Source organism: Glycine max, chromosome 17 (genome assembly GCF_000004515.6).
Source record: "Glycine max cultivar Williams 82 chromosome 17, Glycine_max_v4.0, whole genome shotgun sequence".
NCBI classification, from domain to species: Eukaryota; Viridiplantae; Streptophyta; class Magnoliopsida; order Fabales; family Fabaceae; genus Glycine; species Glycine max.
In genome coordinates this window covers 11,093,702-11,115,582 of record NC_038253.2, presented here as the reverse complement: position 1 = coordinate 11,115,582, position 21,881 = coordinate 11,093,702, and the positions used below count along the sequence as shown (strand labels likewise).

At 31.0% G+C, this 21,881-nt stretch overlaps 3 protein-coding genes across 3 annotated transcripts; 2 read left to right on the top strand and 1 right to left on the bottom strand.

The window, feature by feature from the left end:
* Nucleotides 1–6,716: 6,716 nt before the first annotated feature.
* LOC102668727 (auxin-responsive protein SAUR36) lies at nt 6,717–7,079 on the top strand. Its single transcript, XM_006601387.2, has one exon. It carries the CDS (start codon nt 6,717–6,719, stop codon nt 7,077–7,079), a length of 363 nt encoding a protein of 120 aa, XP_006601450.1.
* A 1,152-nt stretch (nt 7,080–8,231) lies between these two features.
* Nucleotides 8,232–12,826, bottom strand: VPE (vacuolar-processing enzyme). Its single transcript, NM_001249749.2, has 9 exons — nt 12,399–12,826; nt 12,109–12,273; nt 10,669–10,825; nt 10,316–10,401; nt 10,017–10,216; nt 9,740–9,788; nt 9,442–9,651; nt 9,126–9,332; nt 8,232–8,624 (listed from the first exon to the last, which is right to left on the bottom strand). Exons 1-9 carry the CDS (start codon nt 12,627–12,629, stop codon nt 8,442–8,444), a joined length of 1,488 nt encoding a protein of 495 aa, NP_001236678.2. The 5' UTR covers nt 12,630–12,826; the 3' UTR covers nt 8,232–8,441.
* Nucleotides 12,827–17,762: 4,936 nt separating this feature from the next.
* HOP1 (hsp70-Hsp90 organizing protein 1) lies at nt 17,763–21,239 on the top strand. Its single transcript, NM_001249332.2, has 7 exons — nt 17,763–18,685; nt 19,759–20,047; nt 20,212–20,297; nt 20,387–20,610; nt 20,718–20,784; nt 20,882–20,941; nt 21,033–21,239. Exons 1-7 carry the CDS (start codon nt 17,807–17,809, stop codon nt 21,144–21,146), a joined length of 1,719 nt encoding a protein of 572 aa, NP_001236261.2. The 5' UTR covers nt 17,763–17,806; the 3' UTR covers nt 21,147–21,239.
* The last annotated feature ends 642 nt before the right edge of the window (nt 21,240–21,881 follow it).

The following is a 21,881-nucleotide window of genomic DNA, read 5'->3' as shown; positions in this document are numbered from 1 at the left end:
TTTTAGTTTATCTGAATACAATCCATTTTTTTAATTTTTTATTTATATTTATTTTTTATCTATTGTTTTGTTTATATATATATATATATATATATATATATATATATATATATATATATATATATATATATTGTCTGCCATTTGCCGCTACGCCATTCGCCATATTTTTATGTCGAATTTTTGGCTTTCCGCCATCCACCATTAACAACGTTGATATCCTCTGCTGGCTAAGATTCCACATTTGTAAAGTCAGTAATATGTTTCAATAACAGACTTCACCCTGCTCAAATATCATGCCACAAAAAATTCCTAATTTAAATTGATTATAGCTAGATAGAGTACTACGTACAACTGTGTTTTTAATACAATGAAGAAAATGGATGAAAGAAAAGGGGCAACGTGCAAAATAATTAAAAGAGGGACTTTGAGAAGTTCATTTTTTGGTATATTTGAGAAGTTCCTTTTAAATTTAGAGTTGATAGACATATCTAGCTCTAATATTGCGATAAAATTTATTGGTATAAGACAAACATAATTTATGTTGTTTGAAAAATGGGTGGAGAAAAAGTCATTTTGTCACTAATAAAGCTTGAGAAAAACAACACTATGACAAAAACAACAGTTAGATAATAGCATTCAGATAACGCTAAGAGGTGATATCTAATTGATACGAAACTTTCAAATAATACTTATTTAATCAAGTGTTATTTGTTAGTTATCATCATTCAACACTTATTTGAACAAGAGTTTTTTAAATTTTAAAAGAAAATAACATATGGCATTACCTACACAAAGTGTTTTATATAGTCATTACAATTTTAGGTTTAGTACTCACTATTTCATCTAGCTATCTTGAGTCCCTCTCTTCCCTCGACCCCCTAACCTCCCCCTCTAAACCCCCCATTCAAATGACATTTACCACTTACTACACATTTGCCAAGTTATTTGTGTTGTTTTTTAATGTGAAATTTGATGAAGGTGGAGATATAAGATAAATTTGATGGTTAAGGAAAAAAGAAAGAGAGAAACGAGTATTTAATTCCCTCTGTTAACAAAATTAACATTTTAACAAACTAATATTTATTGGAAAAAAATTGACGAGGATTTTCCTTCAATCTCTATTGTGCTTATGGTTTTGGGAAATTTGTCTTGGCTAATATTGGAGGTGACCTAGCATTTTAAGTGAGAGTCTTGCTCAAATCATTATTATAGATGTCACTAAAAGGGTCTTTAGAGGGTGGCACATCCTCAATATTGGCCCTTATTACCTTAAAAAAGTAAATCAGTTGTGATTTGTTTTTGTTAAAACTTGCATTTTTGTGGATTTTGTTATGTTAAGGTGTTTAAATTTGATTTAATTTGGTGAGTCTCCTCCATTAGTATGGCAAGGGGAAGCCATGACTTTGAATCGATTTAAAGAAGCATAATCCATTGGATACCTTATGGGCATCATATGATCTTTTTCACCATTCTTTGTTGTTGTTCTCTGATGTGTAGTTAGGTTTTTTTCTCTTTTTTTTTTAAGTTAGGATTTTTGTTGTTTGATTGGTTGTTAGGGTTTCTCCTTTGTCTTTGATTTTTGCTTATGCGTGTGTATTTATGCAATAGAAGATTGTTTCACCCTACCATCATTTTTACAAGTGTAGAGTTAAGGATTTAAATAGTATGTATGAACTCATAAGTTTTAATCTCAGTATGAAGATTATCTACCAAAAAAATTACCAGTACCAATAAAACTATATTTTGAATAATATTTATTCATTAGTTAGAGTTTTTATTTATTTAAATATATTTCTAGGAATTATATATCTGAACATTAATTCTAGGTTTTTTTTATTTTGTAAGCAAAAAATATATTAAGAAAGAAGAACAAGAGGTACCTAATCCCTTAAAAGACTTAATTATAGAAAGACCTGTAAAAGAAAATATTAATCAATATTTTTTGGTTTACTATCATTTTAGTTCTTAAGTTTTTTAAAATTTGTGTTAGTCCTTGCATTTTTTTATTATCTATTTTTATTCTTTTAACTTTTTATTTATTCTTACTTTTAAATTTTTTTCGTCTTTACTTATGGTTCCTTAAAAGAATTAAAAAATAAATAATTGATAATAAATTTAGATGTTCTGTAAAACTTCGTGGTGGGTGGTGGAGAAAGAAAAACTAGACGCTTAAAGACTATTGTTTGAAGACAGAAGTAAGAAATAAAGTTAATCCACATATTTACTTCCTTTTGTCGTATAAAAAAAATTAAATTCATATTATTTCTTGAATTAAATATTATTTAAAATATTTTAAATTTTTTTAATTCTTTTAATTAATATTTATATTTCTTCAAGTAATAATTATCATTAAAATAATATTCTATCAATTAAATTATTTTATGAGATTTTTAAAATTAAAAGCCATATATAAACATTCGTATTTTTATTATAATTTAATTTTTTATACATATAAAATAACTTTTAACATACTTTTTTATTAATATTTGTATATTTTATAAGTATTTGTATACAATGTGCAAAATGTTTTAAAAAATTTAAAAATTACTGAATCCTTAGAGGAAAGGAGAAAACGAAGGTTTAAAACCACTTTATTCATGATAAATTTCGCAACAGATTGATCATCATTAATCACCGAGCACACGTAACATAGATTCCATTAATTAAATATAATGTCACCAACTAAAAATGGAATTACTTTCGTTGCACTTCCACCTGAATATACATTGTACTCATTACTGCTGATTATTCCACTATCGGAGAGAGTTTTAGCTAGAATTTTGTAATGAATGCATCCAATTGGTGATCCTACCTTACACCCTCTAGTAATTAAACAAACTTGTATCATAGTCATAATTAAATTAAACAAACACCCCAATGCATGCCTATAAAGATTTCAATTAAAGAATTACCCACCAAACTGAATTTCCATGACTACTAATTCATATTTTGAAAATAAAAATAATATAAATTAATTTCAAAATAAATGAGCATACTTTTAACAAGCAATTAATCAGTTTTATACTTATTTTATGAAATATAATTTTAGAACTAATTTTAAACTAGTCTTCCACAACGAAGTTTGAAATCAATTTAGCCAAATTATAAAAAAATGGTTTGATTTTGAAATTTAATGCATATATATATATATATATATATATATATATATATATATATGTATAATAAAAAATAAATTATATTTTATTTCATATCTTTTATTTGACTGCTTATTTTATTTCATATATTTTATTTACTGCTTATTTCATATAGAAATTTTGTAATTAAGCCTTTAATTAATCATAACAATCAATAAAATAATGAGAGGCATAAAGTGTGTATGTTTTATTTTGAAGAAATAATTATTTTTTATCTTTACAAAAATTTAAACATAATTATTTTGAAAATCAAACTAAAATTAATATACATAAAATTCATGGATAAAGTTTTGTGAATATAATATTATTGACTACTTACTACTCAGGTCAATAACTGTTCTGGCACGGAAACACATGCATAGCATCATGTATCGTTTGTGTTGCTGAATGCATGATGGCTAATAATTACAAATATCAATGTCCATTTACTTTTTGAAAAACAAATATTTAAGACAAATACTGTAATTAACAAGTTATAATTCTTAGGAAAATATTAATTATATAAGTTATAGTGGTAAGAATATTTTTTTTTTATAAAAAAAGTGCTCTTATTAAAGGAGTTAGAATATAATCATGAATATGTTACAAGAATATATTTTTAAAATATGTTACCAAAAGTAATTTAGAATATAATTATAATTTTATTTAAGTACTTAGGTGTGATACTAATAAATGAGGGTGAAAACAAAAGCCTTTCTTCATTTTCTAAAATCATAAATATTTTGAAACAAATCAAAATATTCAAAAAATACATATAATATGAGATGAAAATAATTCAGACATTTATCATAGATATAACTTATAAGAGAGATAGTAAAAATCATATTAAAAAGTGAAAAACAATTTTAACATAAATGAAGATGTTAATTACAGTACATTCGTTAATTGGTACATTGTCCTCGTAAGTGGATAGGTAAAAGGAAATGGAAGTAATAATATAGGTTAACAAGTTAAAACATTTTTTTTAAAAAAAGTTATTAGTAAATTTTTATTCTTATTTTCAGTGTATTTTATCATTTTTTTAATAACAATTATATGTATTAATTTCTTAATATCTTTTTTTACACAATTCTTAATATCTTTAAACACTCAATAATGAGTTTTTTTAATTTTTATTACACTATAATTAAATAAATTAATGTATAAAATTATTTAATTAAAAATATAATAATAATACATTAACAATATCGAAAAAATTCAATAAAAATATTTATTATCAATTTTTAGTCATTGTTCTAAGAAAAAATTGTTAATAAAATCACATTTTTTTGGAATGTCGTTGTAACTTGTTCAAAGGTTTCGATTAGTGAATGGCGAGTGGCAGTAGTGCCAGTGAAAACTGAGATAAACAACAATAAAGTGAAACGCAACACGGACTATACTCTATATTTAATCGATACATGATCATAATTGGTTTATATGTCCCCCTCAAAATAATACTTACAATTATATCAATAATAATAAGATTAAGAAACGAGAACAAACAAAGTTTCGAAGTGTGTAATTCAGAATGATTACCCTCTTAATATATTTTACCCTTACAAATAAACATTTACATTCATGTGCCAACCACCATCTCCCATAAATTTAATTAAAATCTTGGATATATAACACGCCATTTGACTGAGTGGTCCTGCTGTAAAAAAATATGGTTAAGCATGGTATGATACAACTATTCTTTTCTTTGGTACAACACGATGAGAATAATTTGTCTTATTAACGCCTTATTTCGTGATCGTCATAGTCATATCTTTTTGAATGACCTTAATTTTTCTATGTTCCATCTCATTACAAAATAATGGATTTAGGACGACCTTTTGAATCTCTCTGCATTTCTAGATTATGGTATAAAATATCTCCATTTAATCCTGCTAATAACCTTCGCTTACCACTATGTTGAATTGTTCATTGTAAACATTAAAGACATATTACAATGTGTAAACAGGAGGAACAAGTTGCATGAAATCATTGAGATGTAGACATAAGAACACTTAGCGGTAACATGTGCGAGCAGGAAATGCATGTGTTATGTTTATAAAAAAATAAAAAAAATCACGGTTACACCACATTGTATTCAAGTTAATGTTAAAAACTTTCCCGTAATATCCCTCGTGTGGGTTACATAACTCCTCTACTAGGAATTTATTGTGTTTCCATGTGAAAACTGCGAACATGGGTTAGCCTTTGCATGATATTCCTTGTCGTTGCTCTCCTCTATTGGCAAAAATGTAGCTAGCCTTATAGGTTGCTTGAACCAACAAATTAATTGACAAATTTTGTGTCCCCTTAATTAAGTATGTACTAAATAAATGGATTCAACAAGATTAAAATCGCATGGCCATAATGTTGTCCTTGATCATATGCTTGACTTAAGATTTGATCAAGCCAATTTGTGGCTTCTTAATTTTTGGCATAGACATTTTTGTAATATCAATTGAATGACAATTGATTCAAGGCATATCTGAAAAAGTGCAAGCACAAATTGTCAATATTGTTATAAAGAGAATACATACATACATATTTTTTTTTATTATTGATAAATATTAATTGTTAATTTATTATTTTTTTATCAAAAAAGAATTGAACCCACAACCTTAAGGCCTTCATGAAATTCTTGGTAATGTATCAAATGTAGTAAACATAGGCTATTTGTGATAGTGATCATCCATTATCTTGTTATGAATAAACACTTTTTATTGATTTGTGTCCTTCGTTTTTATTAGAAATTTATTTGTTGTAAATGTTGGAACTCCGAAGTTTTTTCTTTTTTTTTTGTCGAGCAAGTGGAACTCCAAAGTTAGTTAATGTTTATTTGTAAAATCTGTACTATTATGATAAAAGTAAAACAATAAATAGTTGTTTTTACATGTTATCTTGTTAGATAAAAATGATTCTGGTATGTTATAAAAAAAAACTACTACCAATCTAATTATCCCTAATCGATTCTGGTTCAAAAATTCTTCATGTTCACCCGTACCATCTCTCAAACTGTACCATAAATGGACCTTTTTTAAAAGACCACCATAACTTAACACCAATCCCACCACATACTATGTCAGCTACAGCCGCATAGGCCTTTTCATTAATTAAAAGAAAACAAATCGCATCACATAATCTCACAAGGACGGATAACTTGTTTCCTTCCTTTTTTTTCCCAAGAAAAAACAAACATTTTGGGCAATGTCGAAGGAAAAGGAATATACCGGTCGAGAAAAACCAAGAATTCAACAATAACAAGAAAAATCTTTCACATTTGCCATATTTCCATACAAAAAAAACAAGACAAATATTTGGACCATTCGCCGTCTTGCCACTTATTCATTGTGTGATCTCTGAAGTGCGACTACTAGTGCTTTTCTTTTATATTATCGTTCATATTCATATAATCATATAATGACACGAGCAAAACTCCCATGCCAAGCAAATCAGAGTCTTTTAAAAAATACACAAAACGACTTCATTCCCTTCTTTAAAAAAGGAGCATAATCAAACCAATGAAAGACTACACGCATACTCAGACCATTTCAAAATTCTCCCCTTTCAATTGCTTCCGTGAGAACGATGAGAAAGTCAGACAAAAACCCCATGTGTGTGATCTTCAAATTGGTGCGGTGTTTTGGACAAGGAACAAATGGGTATGTACAATTGGGCCATAGCCCAATAGAGCTATTACCAAAGGGTCATTTGGCAGTGTATGTGGGTGAATCTGAAGATGAGAAGCAACGTGTATTGGTACCGGTTACTTACTTTAATCACCCTCTTCTTGGGAAGCTATTGGAGGATGCTGAGAAAGTTTATGGATTTGATCATCCGGGTGTAATAACCATACCATGCAGAGTCTCTGAGTTTGAGAGAGTTCAGAAGATTATTGCCACCACTAGAGGCTACCATAGATGCCTTAGAATTTGTTGCTCCATCAAGTAGTAGAAAGAAAATTTTTCTCAATACCATTCTCTAATAAGAACCAAGGGAATTCTGATTCGGTTTACGAGTTTGTAACTCAAAAGGTTTTCTATTGTTCTATAAATGTAATGTTATTGAACTCAATTGATAGTGGATCAATTGTCAAACCAGGAAGTCATTATTAGGTGAATTGAATGAAATGGGGTGTTTTTATCTATTTTTTATATAATAAAATTGTGCATATTTTAAATTTATAAATTTTACACTAAAGATATCATATATGTCATGTAAATATTAAACTAAGGTTGCTGGTTAACGTTCACTCTAAAATGAGATGAGGTAGAAAGATGAGAGAAATAAAAAATAAATAATAAAAGATTAAAATAAAAATAATAAATGTTATAAGTGATATAATTAAAAAGAAGAATAAAAGGTGATAAATGTTATAAGTAATAAGAAAAAAATATAAATTTAGATAAAAGAAAAATCAGGTGAATTACTATATTTTTTTTCTTAAAAGCAATGCTCTAGCCTCTAGTGTAACAGTAATATATCATTATTTTGAAAAGATCAAGAACTTGGTTGAAACCCCATAGAGCTTATAAAGCACACCAGAGAAGGAGTTCAAATCCTCATTTTACAAATATGCAACTCATAACATTTATGTCTTTTTTCATTTTGCAAAATCAAAGGTGATTAAGAAGGTTAGAAATCCTTTCAAAAAAAACAAAACAAGGTTTGAAAAAGTTAATTATACCCTAAAAGGTAAAAACTCTAAATTTTTTTAAATCTATCTAAAAAAATTAACAAGTACTATTTTTAATAAATAATCCAGATAAATATTTAATTAAATTTTCCTTTATTAATTGCTTGATATTTAAAAAAAAAAACCAAGTCACTGGTTATTGAATATTCTAAGGATATGGAGTTAGTGATAGCAGACTGTAAAAGCACTAATACACCAATTTTCGGAGAAAATTTAAACTCAATAACAGTTCAAGCTTCATTACAATCACTGCTAATCCACCCTGATCTACTGTAACTCTTTTTTTCTATTCTCGTCGAAATTTTAGACCTATATTGTTTATAATCAATTTCATGAAAGGAAAGTAACAGATCAGAGTAAGAACTAACAAAATCTTCTTGATTTGAAGGAGCGGAGTTTAAGAAAATAGAGACAAGTAAACTAACTAATCTTATATTATGTAGAAGGTTTTAGTATTACACTTGTATACATGACCAATGCACATAACACGTATGCTATTGGGCTACTCTAGTTTAGAGAAAATTTGACACAAGCAGCAGAAACCAGTAGGCAGAATGCAATAGAGAAATATTACATCATCAACCGGGCTTTAAAGCTTTTGTGTACAAAACCCAAAATCAAGCACTGTAGCCTCTGTTTGATGGATGCAATAGCCCAGCATTGTAGCCTTCACAGGCTGCCAAACAAGCCTCTTCCATGGAGGCCTCAGAAACGCCACTGTTGCAAATGTTGGCGAATGCTCGCATGTGTTTCATGCCATACTGAGTCAGTGTCCCACAGTGAGTTTCAAACACCCGAACCTGCAACCAAAGTTGTATATCAATAATCAGTTAATACTTAATAGCAATGTACAATAATAGTTAAACTAATAGGGTAAATAGCTTATTTAGTCCTAAACTATGTGTTTGCTTCGTGTTTGCTTGACAATTTTTTCCTATATTTTTTGAAATTACCAATTTAGTCACGGATTAATTTGTCAGTAATTTGTCAGTAAGTAGTATAGTTTCAGAATAACTCGGACACTAAGTGACTTAAAGGTTCAAAGACTAATTTGTTACAACATTTTACACATTTTTTAAAACTAAATTTGGTCATTTAAAAAATGTAGAAACTAAATTATCACTAAATGGATTTTTTTTGTGTGCAATATGTACATCAATCCAATTCTTGGACAGGGATTGGTCCAATCTCTCTTCAGAGATTGGCTAGTCTTGTGCATGATCAATAAGAAAACAGTGAAAGAAAAACACATGTGCAATGAATGTTAAAAGGAATAAGAAGATTCAGTTCTTTATGATTACCATTGATTTTAGGCATGTCCAGTCATCAACAAGGGACGAACCAGGAGCCCTCACGGATTGTAGAACAGAAGAACCTTTTCCTGGTCCATACAGTAAAACTCCAATCAATTCCACGCTACCATCTATGTGTTTCCTATGCTTCACTGTCTCCGCAATTTGTTTGAGGATGTCTGTCTTATTTTCTGACTGATGGTTTGATCTCTGATACTGTAAAAAGAACCAATTTTTATGGATGGATGTTATTACAAGAGTAATAGTATTTGAGCAAGAGTTTTGATCATTTGAAAATAAGGACATAAGGTGAAAATAACCGTACCATTTGCCACATGAACAAAAGTTCTGCATCTCTTTGGTTAACAACTTCCATTTTAGTTTCTAGCCTGCCGTTTTGTGGAGGGAAGTTCACAGTGGCAGGATCAAAACCTTGGTATAAATAAAGCTTTTCAGCTGTGATGTTGGTATCACCATATTGCATCACATGAGAACCCATCGCATAGTTGTTGAAATTTGAAGTCCGTTGCTTTACCTGCACAATAATAGCTTTGTTTTTTCGTTCTTTTTTCATGTTGATATTGAAAATGCACAATGTTGAAGTTAATTAAAAAATATCTTACCGATTTGTATTGTTGTTTCACGGATTCCCTTTTTAGATTGTGAGCCTCACTACAGAAAATTCAAGTACCACAGGTCAGTTTCATCATTCAAACAGAGGGGAAGTTAATGCTTAGGGTGCCAAAACATGATCAACAAACAGAGAAAAAAAATAGAATACTACAATTAGTGTTATTTAGTTCACCTAAGATTATAATATCTTGGCAGGTTTCTAATCATTTGGATTAGAATATTAAGCATGGTATATGGGTTGAACACAAAAGAACACTATATTGGTACCTATCTTCCATCCAAGCAACGCTGTACAAATCCCCTAGGCAAGTGATGTACTCTGGAGGTGGAGAAGGATCCATTCCAGGACAATAAGTTCCCCAACTATTCTCTTGTGCATTTGATGCAGTTGTGACATAAATATTCAGATCCTTAGGCATTATACCCTCAAACACGCTCCCACTTTCACAAGCTTCCACGTATATAACCTACATGACCAACATAGTAGCACACACTCCTTAATAACTTACCATAAGTAAAGTGGCATCATTTCCAGTCATGATATAGTAGAGAAATGAATTTTTTACCATCTCCTTGTAACTTCCAGATGCATGTTTCTTCTTCAAGACATCAATAAAATCCATGGCATAAAGGTATGGCATGTTTGGCATCCCTACAATCAGATAGGAAATGAATAAGCTATAATTAATGTCTTTATCTGATATAAACATAGTTCTGGATTGATGATTTTTACACCCTTAGATAATTTTATTTTATGCAACTATATTCATATTAAAATTTACCTTCTTGACTAAAGTATGAAGGTTCATAATTAGAACCCAAGAAAGAAAAAAAGTCTTTAGGATCTGATTTTTATGTTTTTTACTTAAATCATTGAACTAAAAGAACCGGAATAAAAAAAAATTCATTCTTGACTCACCAAGTATTCCAGGACCTCCATGATCAGAGTAGTATATAAATATTCTGTCCTCGGGTTTGCTGTTGATCACTTTGCCACTTCCTCCCTTCAATTTACTCTTGTCTCCAAGAATAACAGCAAAGAGGTTCTCCGTCGTCACATTATCACCGGTGTAATCCTAAAAAAAAAAAAAGCATCCTATCAAAGGGACAGATTCAATGAACAGAAGAGAACAACACAAAAGAAGCAATTATCTTAATAATATAGGTAACTACCCCTTTAATATTTGATACTAAGATGATTAATGACTAATCTGTTTAGACCATGTAGCTAGTGCTAGCTTATGAATTGACCATCAAATTATTACTATTTGGAAAATATCATCAACAGGAACGCAAACTTTTACACATCTATTTTATTTGTCAAGACATCTCACCCCGCTAATGTCTATCAACAACGCAATAATTGTGTTAACAAATGTTCTCTTCTAGTAACTTTTATCTGGTCAAATATATTAGATTTTAAGTTACTCTATTATGATGGATACGCACCACAATTTCTCTAATTAATTCAATTACCAGCAACAACAGTTTCAAAGGGAGTTGTTTTTCTTCTTAAAAAAGTTGATTCGCGAGTCAAGTATATGATATCAACGTACCTTTCCATAAAAAAGAATTTCAACTTACAAGATGCTCCGGCTCACAGGCCAACCATGACATAAATGTTATAGTATGGATCTTAGTATTGTGTAAGGGGGGCCATGGACCCCCCCAATTTATTTATTTCTAAAAATACTTTATATTTGACACCAATAAGATTTTATCAAAATTCTAAATAAAAGTTATTTATTATTCCATTACTAATGATTTTAATCCCATTAAGTCATTAAAAAAGTATAAAAGAATTTTAAATTATAAATTTTAGTCATTAAAAGGACACAAAGAAGGTAATGTTTAGTTACTTTATTATGTTTTATAAGACAACTTTATCATAATATTATACTTCTTAAGTTTTTGTTTTTGTTTTATAAAATCAACTTTCATGACTAATGGGGCTAGATGAGCTTAATTTGTTTTAAAAAGATAGTATTTACTCTATACTTTTCTTTTCCTTGTCTCTCCATTGCATAGTCCATTTTATTTCACATACCTCTCTATTTTCTTCCTATTTTTATCCCTGTTCAAAGGATGTTGTGAGAAATTAACGTTGATATATAATTACTCTACTTCAAAAACATAAAAAAAAAAAGAGTCTAAATCGCACGTTCCCGAACAGACATGTTGCACCACTTTATTTTCAAAAAGGAAAAGAAAAGAGAGTAGCCAAAAATAAGAAAGAATGACATGCGATGGTAGCAGAATTAACAAATCAGCAGCTAAGGAAATCCCTCTTTAAGCACTTAATTTTGTTAGCTTAAATTATACGTTAGAGAATGAACCAAAAAAAAAAAAAAAAACTCACCTTAGGAACACCAGCATACAGATCTTCTCCCTCAGGGTGGTTGATGATGACTCCATGTCTAGGATTCAACTCGTTGGTAGCTATGTCATCGTACATAAACACCACTATGTTCTCTTCTTTTAGTCCACCTTTTATCAGCAACTGGTACGCATGGCACACATCTGCCTGTTTTTAATTTAATTCAATTCATCACAACATCCATAAATCAAAAACACAGAGCAACTCAAAACATAAAACTAATTAATTAATTTTAGAAAATAAATAAAAACACCGAAACCAAATTAACTTACTTGATGCCTGTAGTTTCCGTAGCCGTTTGAACCAGCCACGAGAACCGCCCATCGTGTTCCCACTTCATCCGAGTCAGCATCCACCGGTTCAGTCGGTAACTTTATGACTGAGTCCCACTCCTTCCGGTTCGGCCTCGCGGCTGCACCGTGCACTCTCACCAGCACCACCATCATCCATAATACGACGCTGTACCACGTCGTTTTGCTTATAATGGAGCGATCAAGCGCCATATATATCAGCTGAGAAAAACAAACTCACTCGGTCACTCACACACACAGGAACAGGGGGTTGGGTTGGTAAAGCAGAGGAGTGAAGAGAGGTTTTATTAAGCGAAATTGACTCAGTTAAAGACAATATGCCATGCAAATTTAGAGCGTGACACGTTCCAAATCAAAACGGTTTGGGATGCGTGTCTTCTTGGACTGCGAAAATTCTGTGATTTTTTTTTGGAAGCTGCCTTTGGTTTAGTATAGAGTACTTATATTTATATATCCCCTGGGCCACCTTTGCTTTCGATTAATTAAATTAAACATTAATTATTATAGGAGCAAACTTATGTAGGATTCCTGAAAGCGAACTTATATATAAAAATTCAAATATTTTTAATTCAATATATATACGTGTTATAGTCTTAATTTATTGAAATTTAAAAATCGACCTATATCTACGTGTGCATTTTATAGATAAATTCAATTTTGAAACATCTAATGATGTATATGATCTGTAAGGTTGGAATACAAATAGGTTTTCCTATGTTTTTCATATTTTTTGTCACTGAGAAGCAGACTTTAGGACTTGGGTTCTTCATGATTGATTTGGTGACTTTATCTTTAAATAACGTTGATATTCATGAATCTATACCTAATTTTTATTTTTTTTTAATTTCCAATTATTTTATATTTCTTCTATCATTTCATACAACGGAATTATTTCTCTTTTTTTTTCCTCTCTCTCACCGAAAATATTTTGTATCAATTATTTTCCATCACTAATTTTTTTTGCAAAATCGTTTATCAATTGTATTCTTGCGCTAGCTCCGTGTGGTACTAAAACTAAAATCATCATATCAATAACACAACCAACCCAGAGGTGTCCTTAGGGCATAGCAACCCAAATGCGAGTTTTGAAGGACAGCATATTCATTCATGTGTCCCCCAACTTCTATTTCAACGTAGACATGCAAATTTAAAATAATTAGAAATTAGAGCGTCTGATATAAATAACACAATAGGATAAGAACTAAAATTCAAATTTATATTGAAATAAAATAAAAAACAAGCACGGTGGAATTAAGTAAATTAAAGATGACCTAAAAAAAGTAAATTAAAGATTATTATTTAATTAAATAATATAACAAGTCGTCTTATCATTCTTCGACCTATATCACCTTTGGCGACATTATGACTTCAACTTCTATATTAATTAGTGGCAGATCCGGAAGATTTCTTTAGTGGGGAAAAAAATATCATATATAAATAATAAATGATATTTTTCTTTAGTCTTAATTATAAGTAATAATGATAAATTTTTAAATTTATTTAGAGTTAAATGTTTTTTATATTCTTAATTTATTAGCAACTCTATTTATTAGATATTCTTTCATTGGATTATGAGTATTAATATTAAATAAGATCAACTTATAATATTTAAATTTAAGGATATTTTTAGAATAAAATTTAAATTTATGGTAGTATTAATTTATATTATGTTGCTTATATGTAGGATCGGAGAAAATAATGTATAATATTTTCACAGATGAAAAATATTATTAGTTTTACAAAATACATAATTTTATGATATAAAAAATCAAAATATCTAATCTTTTATAAATTTAAAAGGATAAAGTGGATAAATTTGATATCAATTTGTTTTCTCTTTTATGAGTTTTATCTTTTAAAAGTTCTTATATATTTTTTTAAAAAAATATTTTGTGGGAGCAACACCTATTTTTCTCTAGGAACAAAAATACTAATTATTTAACAAATTCAAGTAAAAATAAATTACTTAGTGGGGACAATTGTCCCCATAAATGACAATGTAGATTCGTGTTTAATATTAATCATCGTCTACCTAATTATCTCAAACAAGACATTAAAATAGTTTCTTACTAACATGCATACTCTTAGAGTTCAAGTTCGACATTGGATAGAACTTAATAAGTTAAACAACTTATAAGTGAAAAAAAACCCACAAATCTAATGCTTTAAAATTTTAAGTTGAAGTGTAATATCAAATTCACTTTTATGTTGTGCCTGTGATTCAATGATAAAGATTATGCATTCTTACTAATTAATGATTTTTTCATCTAAAACCCTAATATTTAAGACATATTTAAAATTGTAAGTCTTTGTTAATGAAATGACATCAATAACTTCCAAGGAATGAATTAAATTATTTTAAAATTGTTTCACATTCAACCTTTAATCTCAAAAGAATCAATTATATTCAAAATTGTAAAAAAAAGAAAGTTATTTTACCCAAATCCTAACCCATCTAAATTCACAAACAAACTCAATTAAACCAATTAAAAGAGTAAGAATTGGAACAGATTGGGTGCACTAATATTTTATATTAATTCGGTCAACTTGACCTATGATAGATCTTTAAGTCACATTTAAAATTTTTCACCAAATTAACAAGTTACAACGAGTAGGTTAATTATGTCACCGCAAATGACAACTCTTCAAATGAACATTTTCCTTCAGCCATCAACCTATCCTTCAGGAATCACACACCTAATGAATCTAACGAAAAAGCAGCAACTTAACTATATCACCACCTATAACAACCCTTCAAATAGATTATCATCTTCCCCTCAGATATAACCTTCAATGTCTCAAATTCTTGATCTATAAATTGCTAATAATCAATCACTCATAATAAAAATAACAATTCTTTAAAGTTTTATTTTGATTTGAAGTCCCCAACAGTCCAACACTATCACCGGAAACCAAATAATGAAAAAATAGCAAATTTTTGAGTTCAATACTATTTAAAATTACAAAGAAAATCATTGAAACAAACTTCACTATCAATTTATACAAAGAAAAAATATTAACGGACTATTTAACATCCTCCTATTAAGTAAAATACTGTAAATATATACGACATACGTTGCATATTTATTCAAACTAACAGTAGAGTTTTATGAATTAGTCTTTTGCAAGAAAGACATTTATTAGGTGTTAGTGCTACTAATTCCGGTAAAAAAAAAAAAACTTATACAACGTATGTAACATATATTTTCGTACTCCATTTTGTATTTTTTTTTTAAAAAAATTATGTATAATATGATTGTAACCAATCTGTATGTTTATTTAAATCAAATTATGATTTTTTTCTTTATCTCTAGTATTTTCATAAACGATTCTGTAAATTTAATAACACGTATTAAACTAATCACATAGGCAACTCATAGTATTCCCATATTTGATGTGTATTGCATTGTATATATATATTTTAGGCCAAGCGATTGATGAATGTGATAAGGTTCAAACCAAGATTATGAGCTCATGAATTCTACCGAATAATTAAACTAGATAGACGGTGAAAATATCTAGTACTTGCAAGTTGCAATTGTCGTGATTTGTATAATTCTTTCCGGAGAAATAACTATTGCGGCTTTTAAACGACATATTTGTATGACTAATCAATTGAGTATTGAAAGAATCCACTAACCCAGCAAAGAATATTATCCTTAGTTGTTTTAATTAGTATTGATTAGGACTGAATAATTAAATCAAAATATTTTTTTTCGTCTTTCAAGTTTCAACTTTCAAGTGGCTATATAAGGCCAAACACGGCACTGGGATTTGTTTAGAAAATTATTTACTATTCAATCTATGGTCTTAATACGTGGTTTAGACATTAGATTTTCTATGTGGCTTAAGTTAGTGTTTATGTAGGCCCAATGTTTTATATCCTTGGCTGCCACAGTTAGGTTAGGTAAGCTGCAGCCATCACCCTGCCCAAAAATTTTGTTGCACCGATTGTGTATATCTGAATGCAAACGCCATAGGAAATCCAAGACAACCTAATATGAAAGCAGAGCAATGGAAGAGCTATTACAGTTAAATAAAATACAATTAGTTATGTAATTAGTATGTTAATAAGTAGTTGGTTAGCTAGGTTCTGTTCAATTTTATTCTGTCATATTCTACCGCTCCATTCAATTAGGAATATAAGGTGAGTTTAATAGTTAAAATGAAAAGAAAAAATTATTAATTAATATTTCTCAATAAAAGAAAAAACTGCTCCATTCAATCGTTTTTGAACCATCCTTGGAGCTTGTAGAAACTGTAGCATGGGAATATCCCAAGCTGATTAAACTACTTATGTTATCAATTTACTTTGGTTATAGTATCAAAGTATGGGAATGCCGAATGCGGGGTGAGAAGTGAAGAACAAAGTGATTTTATTTTATTTTTAACGTGAAGAACAAAGTGATAAGTTAGCGTGTGAACAGGTAATTTTGATTTTTTTTTTCACATGGGAAAGTTGAAAACAACGATGGGGAAGATAGAGTTAAAGTTGTCATTCTGGTTTTATTTTTTTAAACTCATTTATCTAATTTTAATACCAACTATCCATACTAATTTTTCATTAAATTAATAGTAAAAAAAATTAAGTGCTCACCTCATCTAGTTTGGTGGTATAAATCGTCCTTGAACAGATATTTCTTTTTCCTTTTAAACATATTAATCAAAGTATGTTTTTCGATTGTAACTAGGAAAAAATGCTTTATTAAAAAATGAAATTTATTTTAGTAATCTATTTGTTTGGAGCGTTGTTGAATAATTAGTATTAACCATAAATAAATAAATTTCAAAGATATGAAATAAAATAAATAAATTACGCCTTTATTTGAAAACGGATGGAATAAAAAAATAAATTTAAAAATATTCTAAATTTAATAATGATAAGATTTTTTTTACTTTTGTTTTTAATAGTTTTATTTAATATATATATATATATATATATATATATATATATATATATATATATATATATATCGTTATATTTATTTTTTCTATGTTAAGTCACTTTTTTAAATATAAAAAATCTGTATTATTCTTTATTTTTTTAAAATAACTTAATTTGGACTGAATTTTAATTATTTTTAATTTTAATTTATTTTTCTTAAAACTTCAAATAAAATTATTTTAATTCTTTAAACTTAGATTGCTAAACAATTGTTTGATAGAAAATTATTGTAATAAAATCCTATAAATTATATTAAAAAAATGAACATAATATTTAGAACAAAATAGAAAGTGGACTGTTGCAGAGTCAATAGTCCACACGCCACTCTCCTCAGTCACACCTTCTTCTCATTCTTTTTCTTTTTTTCATTTTTCGAAATCCGTCTCTACTTCTCCGTTCCACTTAATTAATTCTATTCAATCCGATGGCCGAGGAAGCCAAAGCCAAAGGCAACGCGGCATTCTCCGCCGGCGACTTCGCCGCCGCGGTCCGCCACTTCTCGGACGCCATCGCCCTTTCCCCCTCCAACCACGTTCTCTACTCCAACCGATCCGCCGCCCACGCCTCCCTCCAGAACTACGCGGAGGCCCTAGCCGACGCCCAGAAGACCGTCGACCTCAAGCCCGACTGGCCCAAGGCCTACAGCCGCCTCGGCGCCGCCCACCTCGGCCTCCGCCGCCACCGCGACGCCTTCTCCGCCTACAAAACCGGCCTCCAACTCGACCCCGACAATGCCGCCCTCAAATCCGGCCTTGCCGATGCCCAGGCCGCCGCCTCCCGCCCTCCCCCCACCAGCCCCTTCGCCACCGCCTTCTCCGGCCCCGACATGTGGGCCCGCCTCACCGCCGACCCCACCGCACGTGCCAACCTCCAGGACCCCGAGTTCGTCAAGATCATGCAGGACATCCAGAAGGACCCCAACAAGTTCAACCTGCATTTGAGTGATCAGAGAGTCATGCATGCCATTGGGGTTTTGCTCAATGTCAAAATTCAAACCCCTAACCACGACGAAAACGACCACGATGCCGATGATGACGTGTCCGAGGATGAGGTTGTTTCCCAGCCCGAACCTGAACACGAGCCTGAAGCGGCGGTGGAAGTGGCGGAGGAGGAGGAGGAGGAGGAGAAGGAGACGAGGGATAGGAAAGGGCAGGCTCAGAAGGAGAAGGAAGCTGGCAATGCTGCTTACAAGAAGAAGGATTTTGAAACCGCGATTGGACATTACAGCAAGGCTTTGGAGTTGGATGATGAGGATATTTCCTACCTTACTAATCGTGCTGCAGTTTACTTGGAGATGGGAAAGGTATGTAGTATTCGTTTGTGTTAATGCTTTATCAACAAAAGTCGGAATTTTTATGTCTTTATGTGTTATATGGCCATGTACGCGGAGATTTAAGCTTGGTCTAGTGGTGAAGGTAGAAGGGAAGGGGGGAGAGGTTGCTAGTTTAAATCCCCTGCTAACGAAAACTAAGAATTCTAACAACTAACGTTTGCGGATAAAAAAAATATATATATTTATTTATATATGGCCATGCACGCAGTTGAAGGCCTTAAAAATTTAATGCTTGTTAACAAAAATTGGGGTTTTTATATCTTTATGCGTTATTTATGTCCGTGTATGCAGGATACGTTGTGTTCTTTAATAATGAAAATGATATTCAAGGTTTGATGTTAGGGAACGGGTATGTTTGGATTGGAGAATTGATTAGGTGATGAACTAGGGGAAGGATTATTGGATTAATGTATGTAGGTTAGACTTTAGTCAATGTATCTATCTCATTGCACGTGCCATGATTACTTCGCAGTTGTATTCTCGTTGAAGCCTATTTGTTGGATAAGGAATTTGATCAAGTCTGGTCGTGGCATGACTGTGCATTTAAACAAGGTTTTATTTCATTTTCTATGTATTTTGGTGTATTACATGAGGATTTGTGTAAAAAACCTAGGGTGTGTTTGAATTTTATTTTCAAAAAGTGTTTTTCGTTTTCAACATGCAAGCAACTAAACATGGTTGCTCGGACAGTTGGTGGAGGGTGGTGAGAGGCATGAAGTAGAGTGTGGGGTAGAAGGAGAGGCTGAACAAATGAAAAAAGAAGATGAGAAAGCTTCCCTCGGAAACAATTTTCAAAAAGGAAATAAGGATGAAAATTTGATATCTGAGTAGCAAGTTGTGTGGAATTGTTTTAGAAAACAGTTTAAAGCACAAAAGTGAGAGATGAATCAAACAGGCCCTTAGTGAATCATTCTTCTTTTTTTTTTGGGTGGGGCAGGAGGAGGGTGTCATGCATTTTGCTTTCATGTTCAATCTTTTCTTTTTGGTTAATATTTCATGCACAATCTGATTGATGAGGTTTTTCTTTTGTTATTTTGTACCAGTTTGAGGACTGCATAAAGGATTGTGAAAAGGCTGTTGAGAGGGGAAAAGAACTAAGATCAGATTACAAGATGATAGCAAGAGCTTTGACAAGGAAAGGTACTGCATTGGCTAAAATGGCTAAATGCTCTAAGGATTTTGAACCTGCCATTGAGATTTTCCAAAAAGCACTTACAGAGAACCGCAACCCAGACACCTTGAAGAAACTGAACGAAGCTGAAAAGGCTAAGAAAGAACTAGAGCAACAAGAATATTTTGATCCAAAATTAGCTGATGAGGCGAGAGAAAAAGGTATTATCTTTTTGTCTACAATCTTGGGTTCTCCATCTCGTGCAAGCATCTTTTCTCCTGTAAAAGAAACACTCTTTAACTATGTATCTTGATGACTATAAGTTTCTTATCTCTGCTTAAAATATTAACTAACTTTCTAAATACTGGAAACTTTGAAAATGCAGGAAATGAATTATTCAAGCAGCAGAAGTATCCTGAGGCTACGAAGCATTATACAGAAGCTATAAAAAGGAACCCAAAAGATGCTAAGGTAATAATACCTGTTGAATAGCAGTGATAATCCTCGTGTTCAATAGTGAATGCAAATCCTGATCTGTTTAGATATCCCTTTTCTTTTAGGCTTATAGTAACAGAGCTGCATGCTATACAAAACTGGGGGCAATGCCCGAAGGCTTAAAAGATGCAGAGAAATGCATTGAGCTTGATCCAACCTTTTCAAAGGGTTATACTAGGAAAGGTGCAGTGCAGTTTTCCATGAAAGAATATGACAAAGCTTTGGAAACATACAGGGAGGGTTTGAAACATGATCCTAACAATCAGGAATTGCTTGATGGCATAAGAAGGTATGGTATCGTGCTACATTCCTGCTATTTTTGGGTTGAATATTGCCACTTTCCATATGCACCATGACAATGCAAGTGCCTAATCACCATAGTATCATACATTTCAGATGTGTAGAACAAATTAATAAGGCTAGCCGTGGAGATTTTACACCTGAGGAGTTAAAGGAGAGACAGGTGTGACTTGTGTTCTGATAATCTTTGAACTCTATTGACTAAATCACCTGAAATGGGCAATTCATGTGTGCAAATATTTAATTTTATGTTTTTGCAGGCCAAGGCAATGCAAGACCCAGAGATACAAAGCATTCTGCAAGACCCTGTTATGACACAAGTATGCTCCCTTGTTGATTGAAAGTTACTGTGTGTTGTGTCAATGTAATAGAGGAACTAGCTGTGCTAACGAGAGTTGGGCATGTATGCAGGTATTGACTGATTTCCAGGAAAATCCCAGAGCTGCAGAGGAACATGTGAAGAATCCAATGGTGATGAACAAGATTCAAAAGCTGATCAGTGCCGGGATTGTCCAGATGAGATGAATTTGATGGAAGGTGGCAATCAAGCAGAGAAACAATTGACAATTGTATTTTTCAGTGTAACTATATAATTTAAATAGATTGGATTAGAAAAAAGAGAAGGAGAATTTGCTATTTGGAGATTTTGTGTGGCTCTCTGCATTCGTTTGTCTTGGTGAATTCATATTATTTGAGCATGTCAAATGCAGTCCATTTATACTCTTTACTGGTGCTTCCTGCATGCTGTCATTGCTGTGACTTTTCTGTTGAGTTAAATTGTGGAGCGCGATCGTGGATTAGTTATTGTCTAGGGTTGTACAATTTTGTTTTTCTTTGAGAATGACTACAATTTTGGTTTCAAGTGTACATTTTACTTAGAATAAAGTAGGTTTGGAGTAATGGTGATTGTTGATTTGGCTTGCAGAGTCTAGTAAGTTTTGGGAAACCTTAGAACAGAGTCATTTCTGCCGTTTTAGTTGTTTGAACGGGAAAATCAGGGGAAATGAAATCTGAGTAAAAAGTAAAAACTTGTAATTTGGAATTTGTTTGTCATTTAGTTTTACAATTCAAGATGGGGTTTTTCAGTAATTTTTCCTGTTTCAATTCTATACTACTATTTTTATGGTTTATTTATGCTTTTGTTATGATAGTAAACAATAGATCATTTCTGTCAAAAAAAATAAAAATAAAAATAGATCCTCAATGCCTGCAAAATTCAAATTCAAATTCAAACTTTTATATTAGTTAATCAATGTTGCT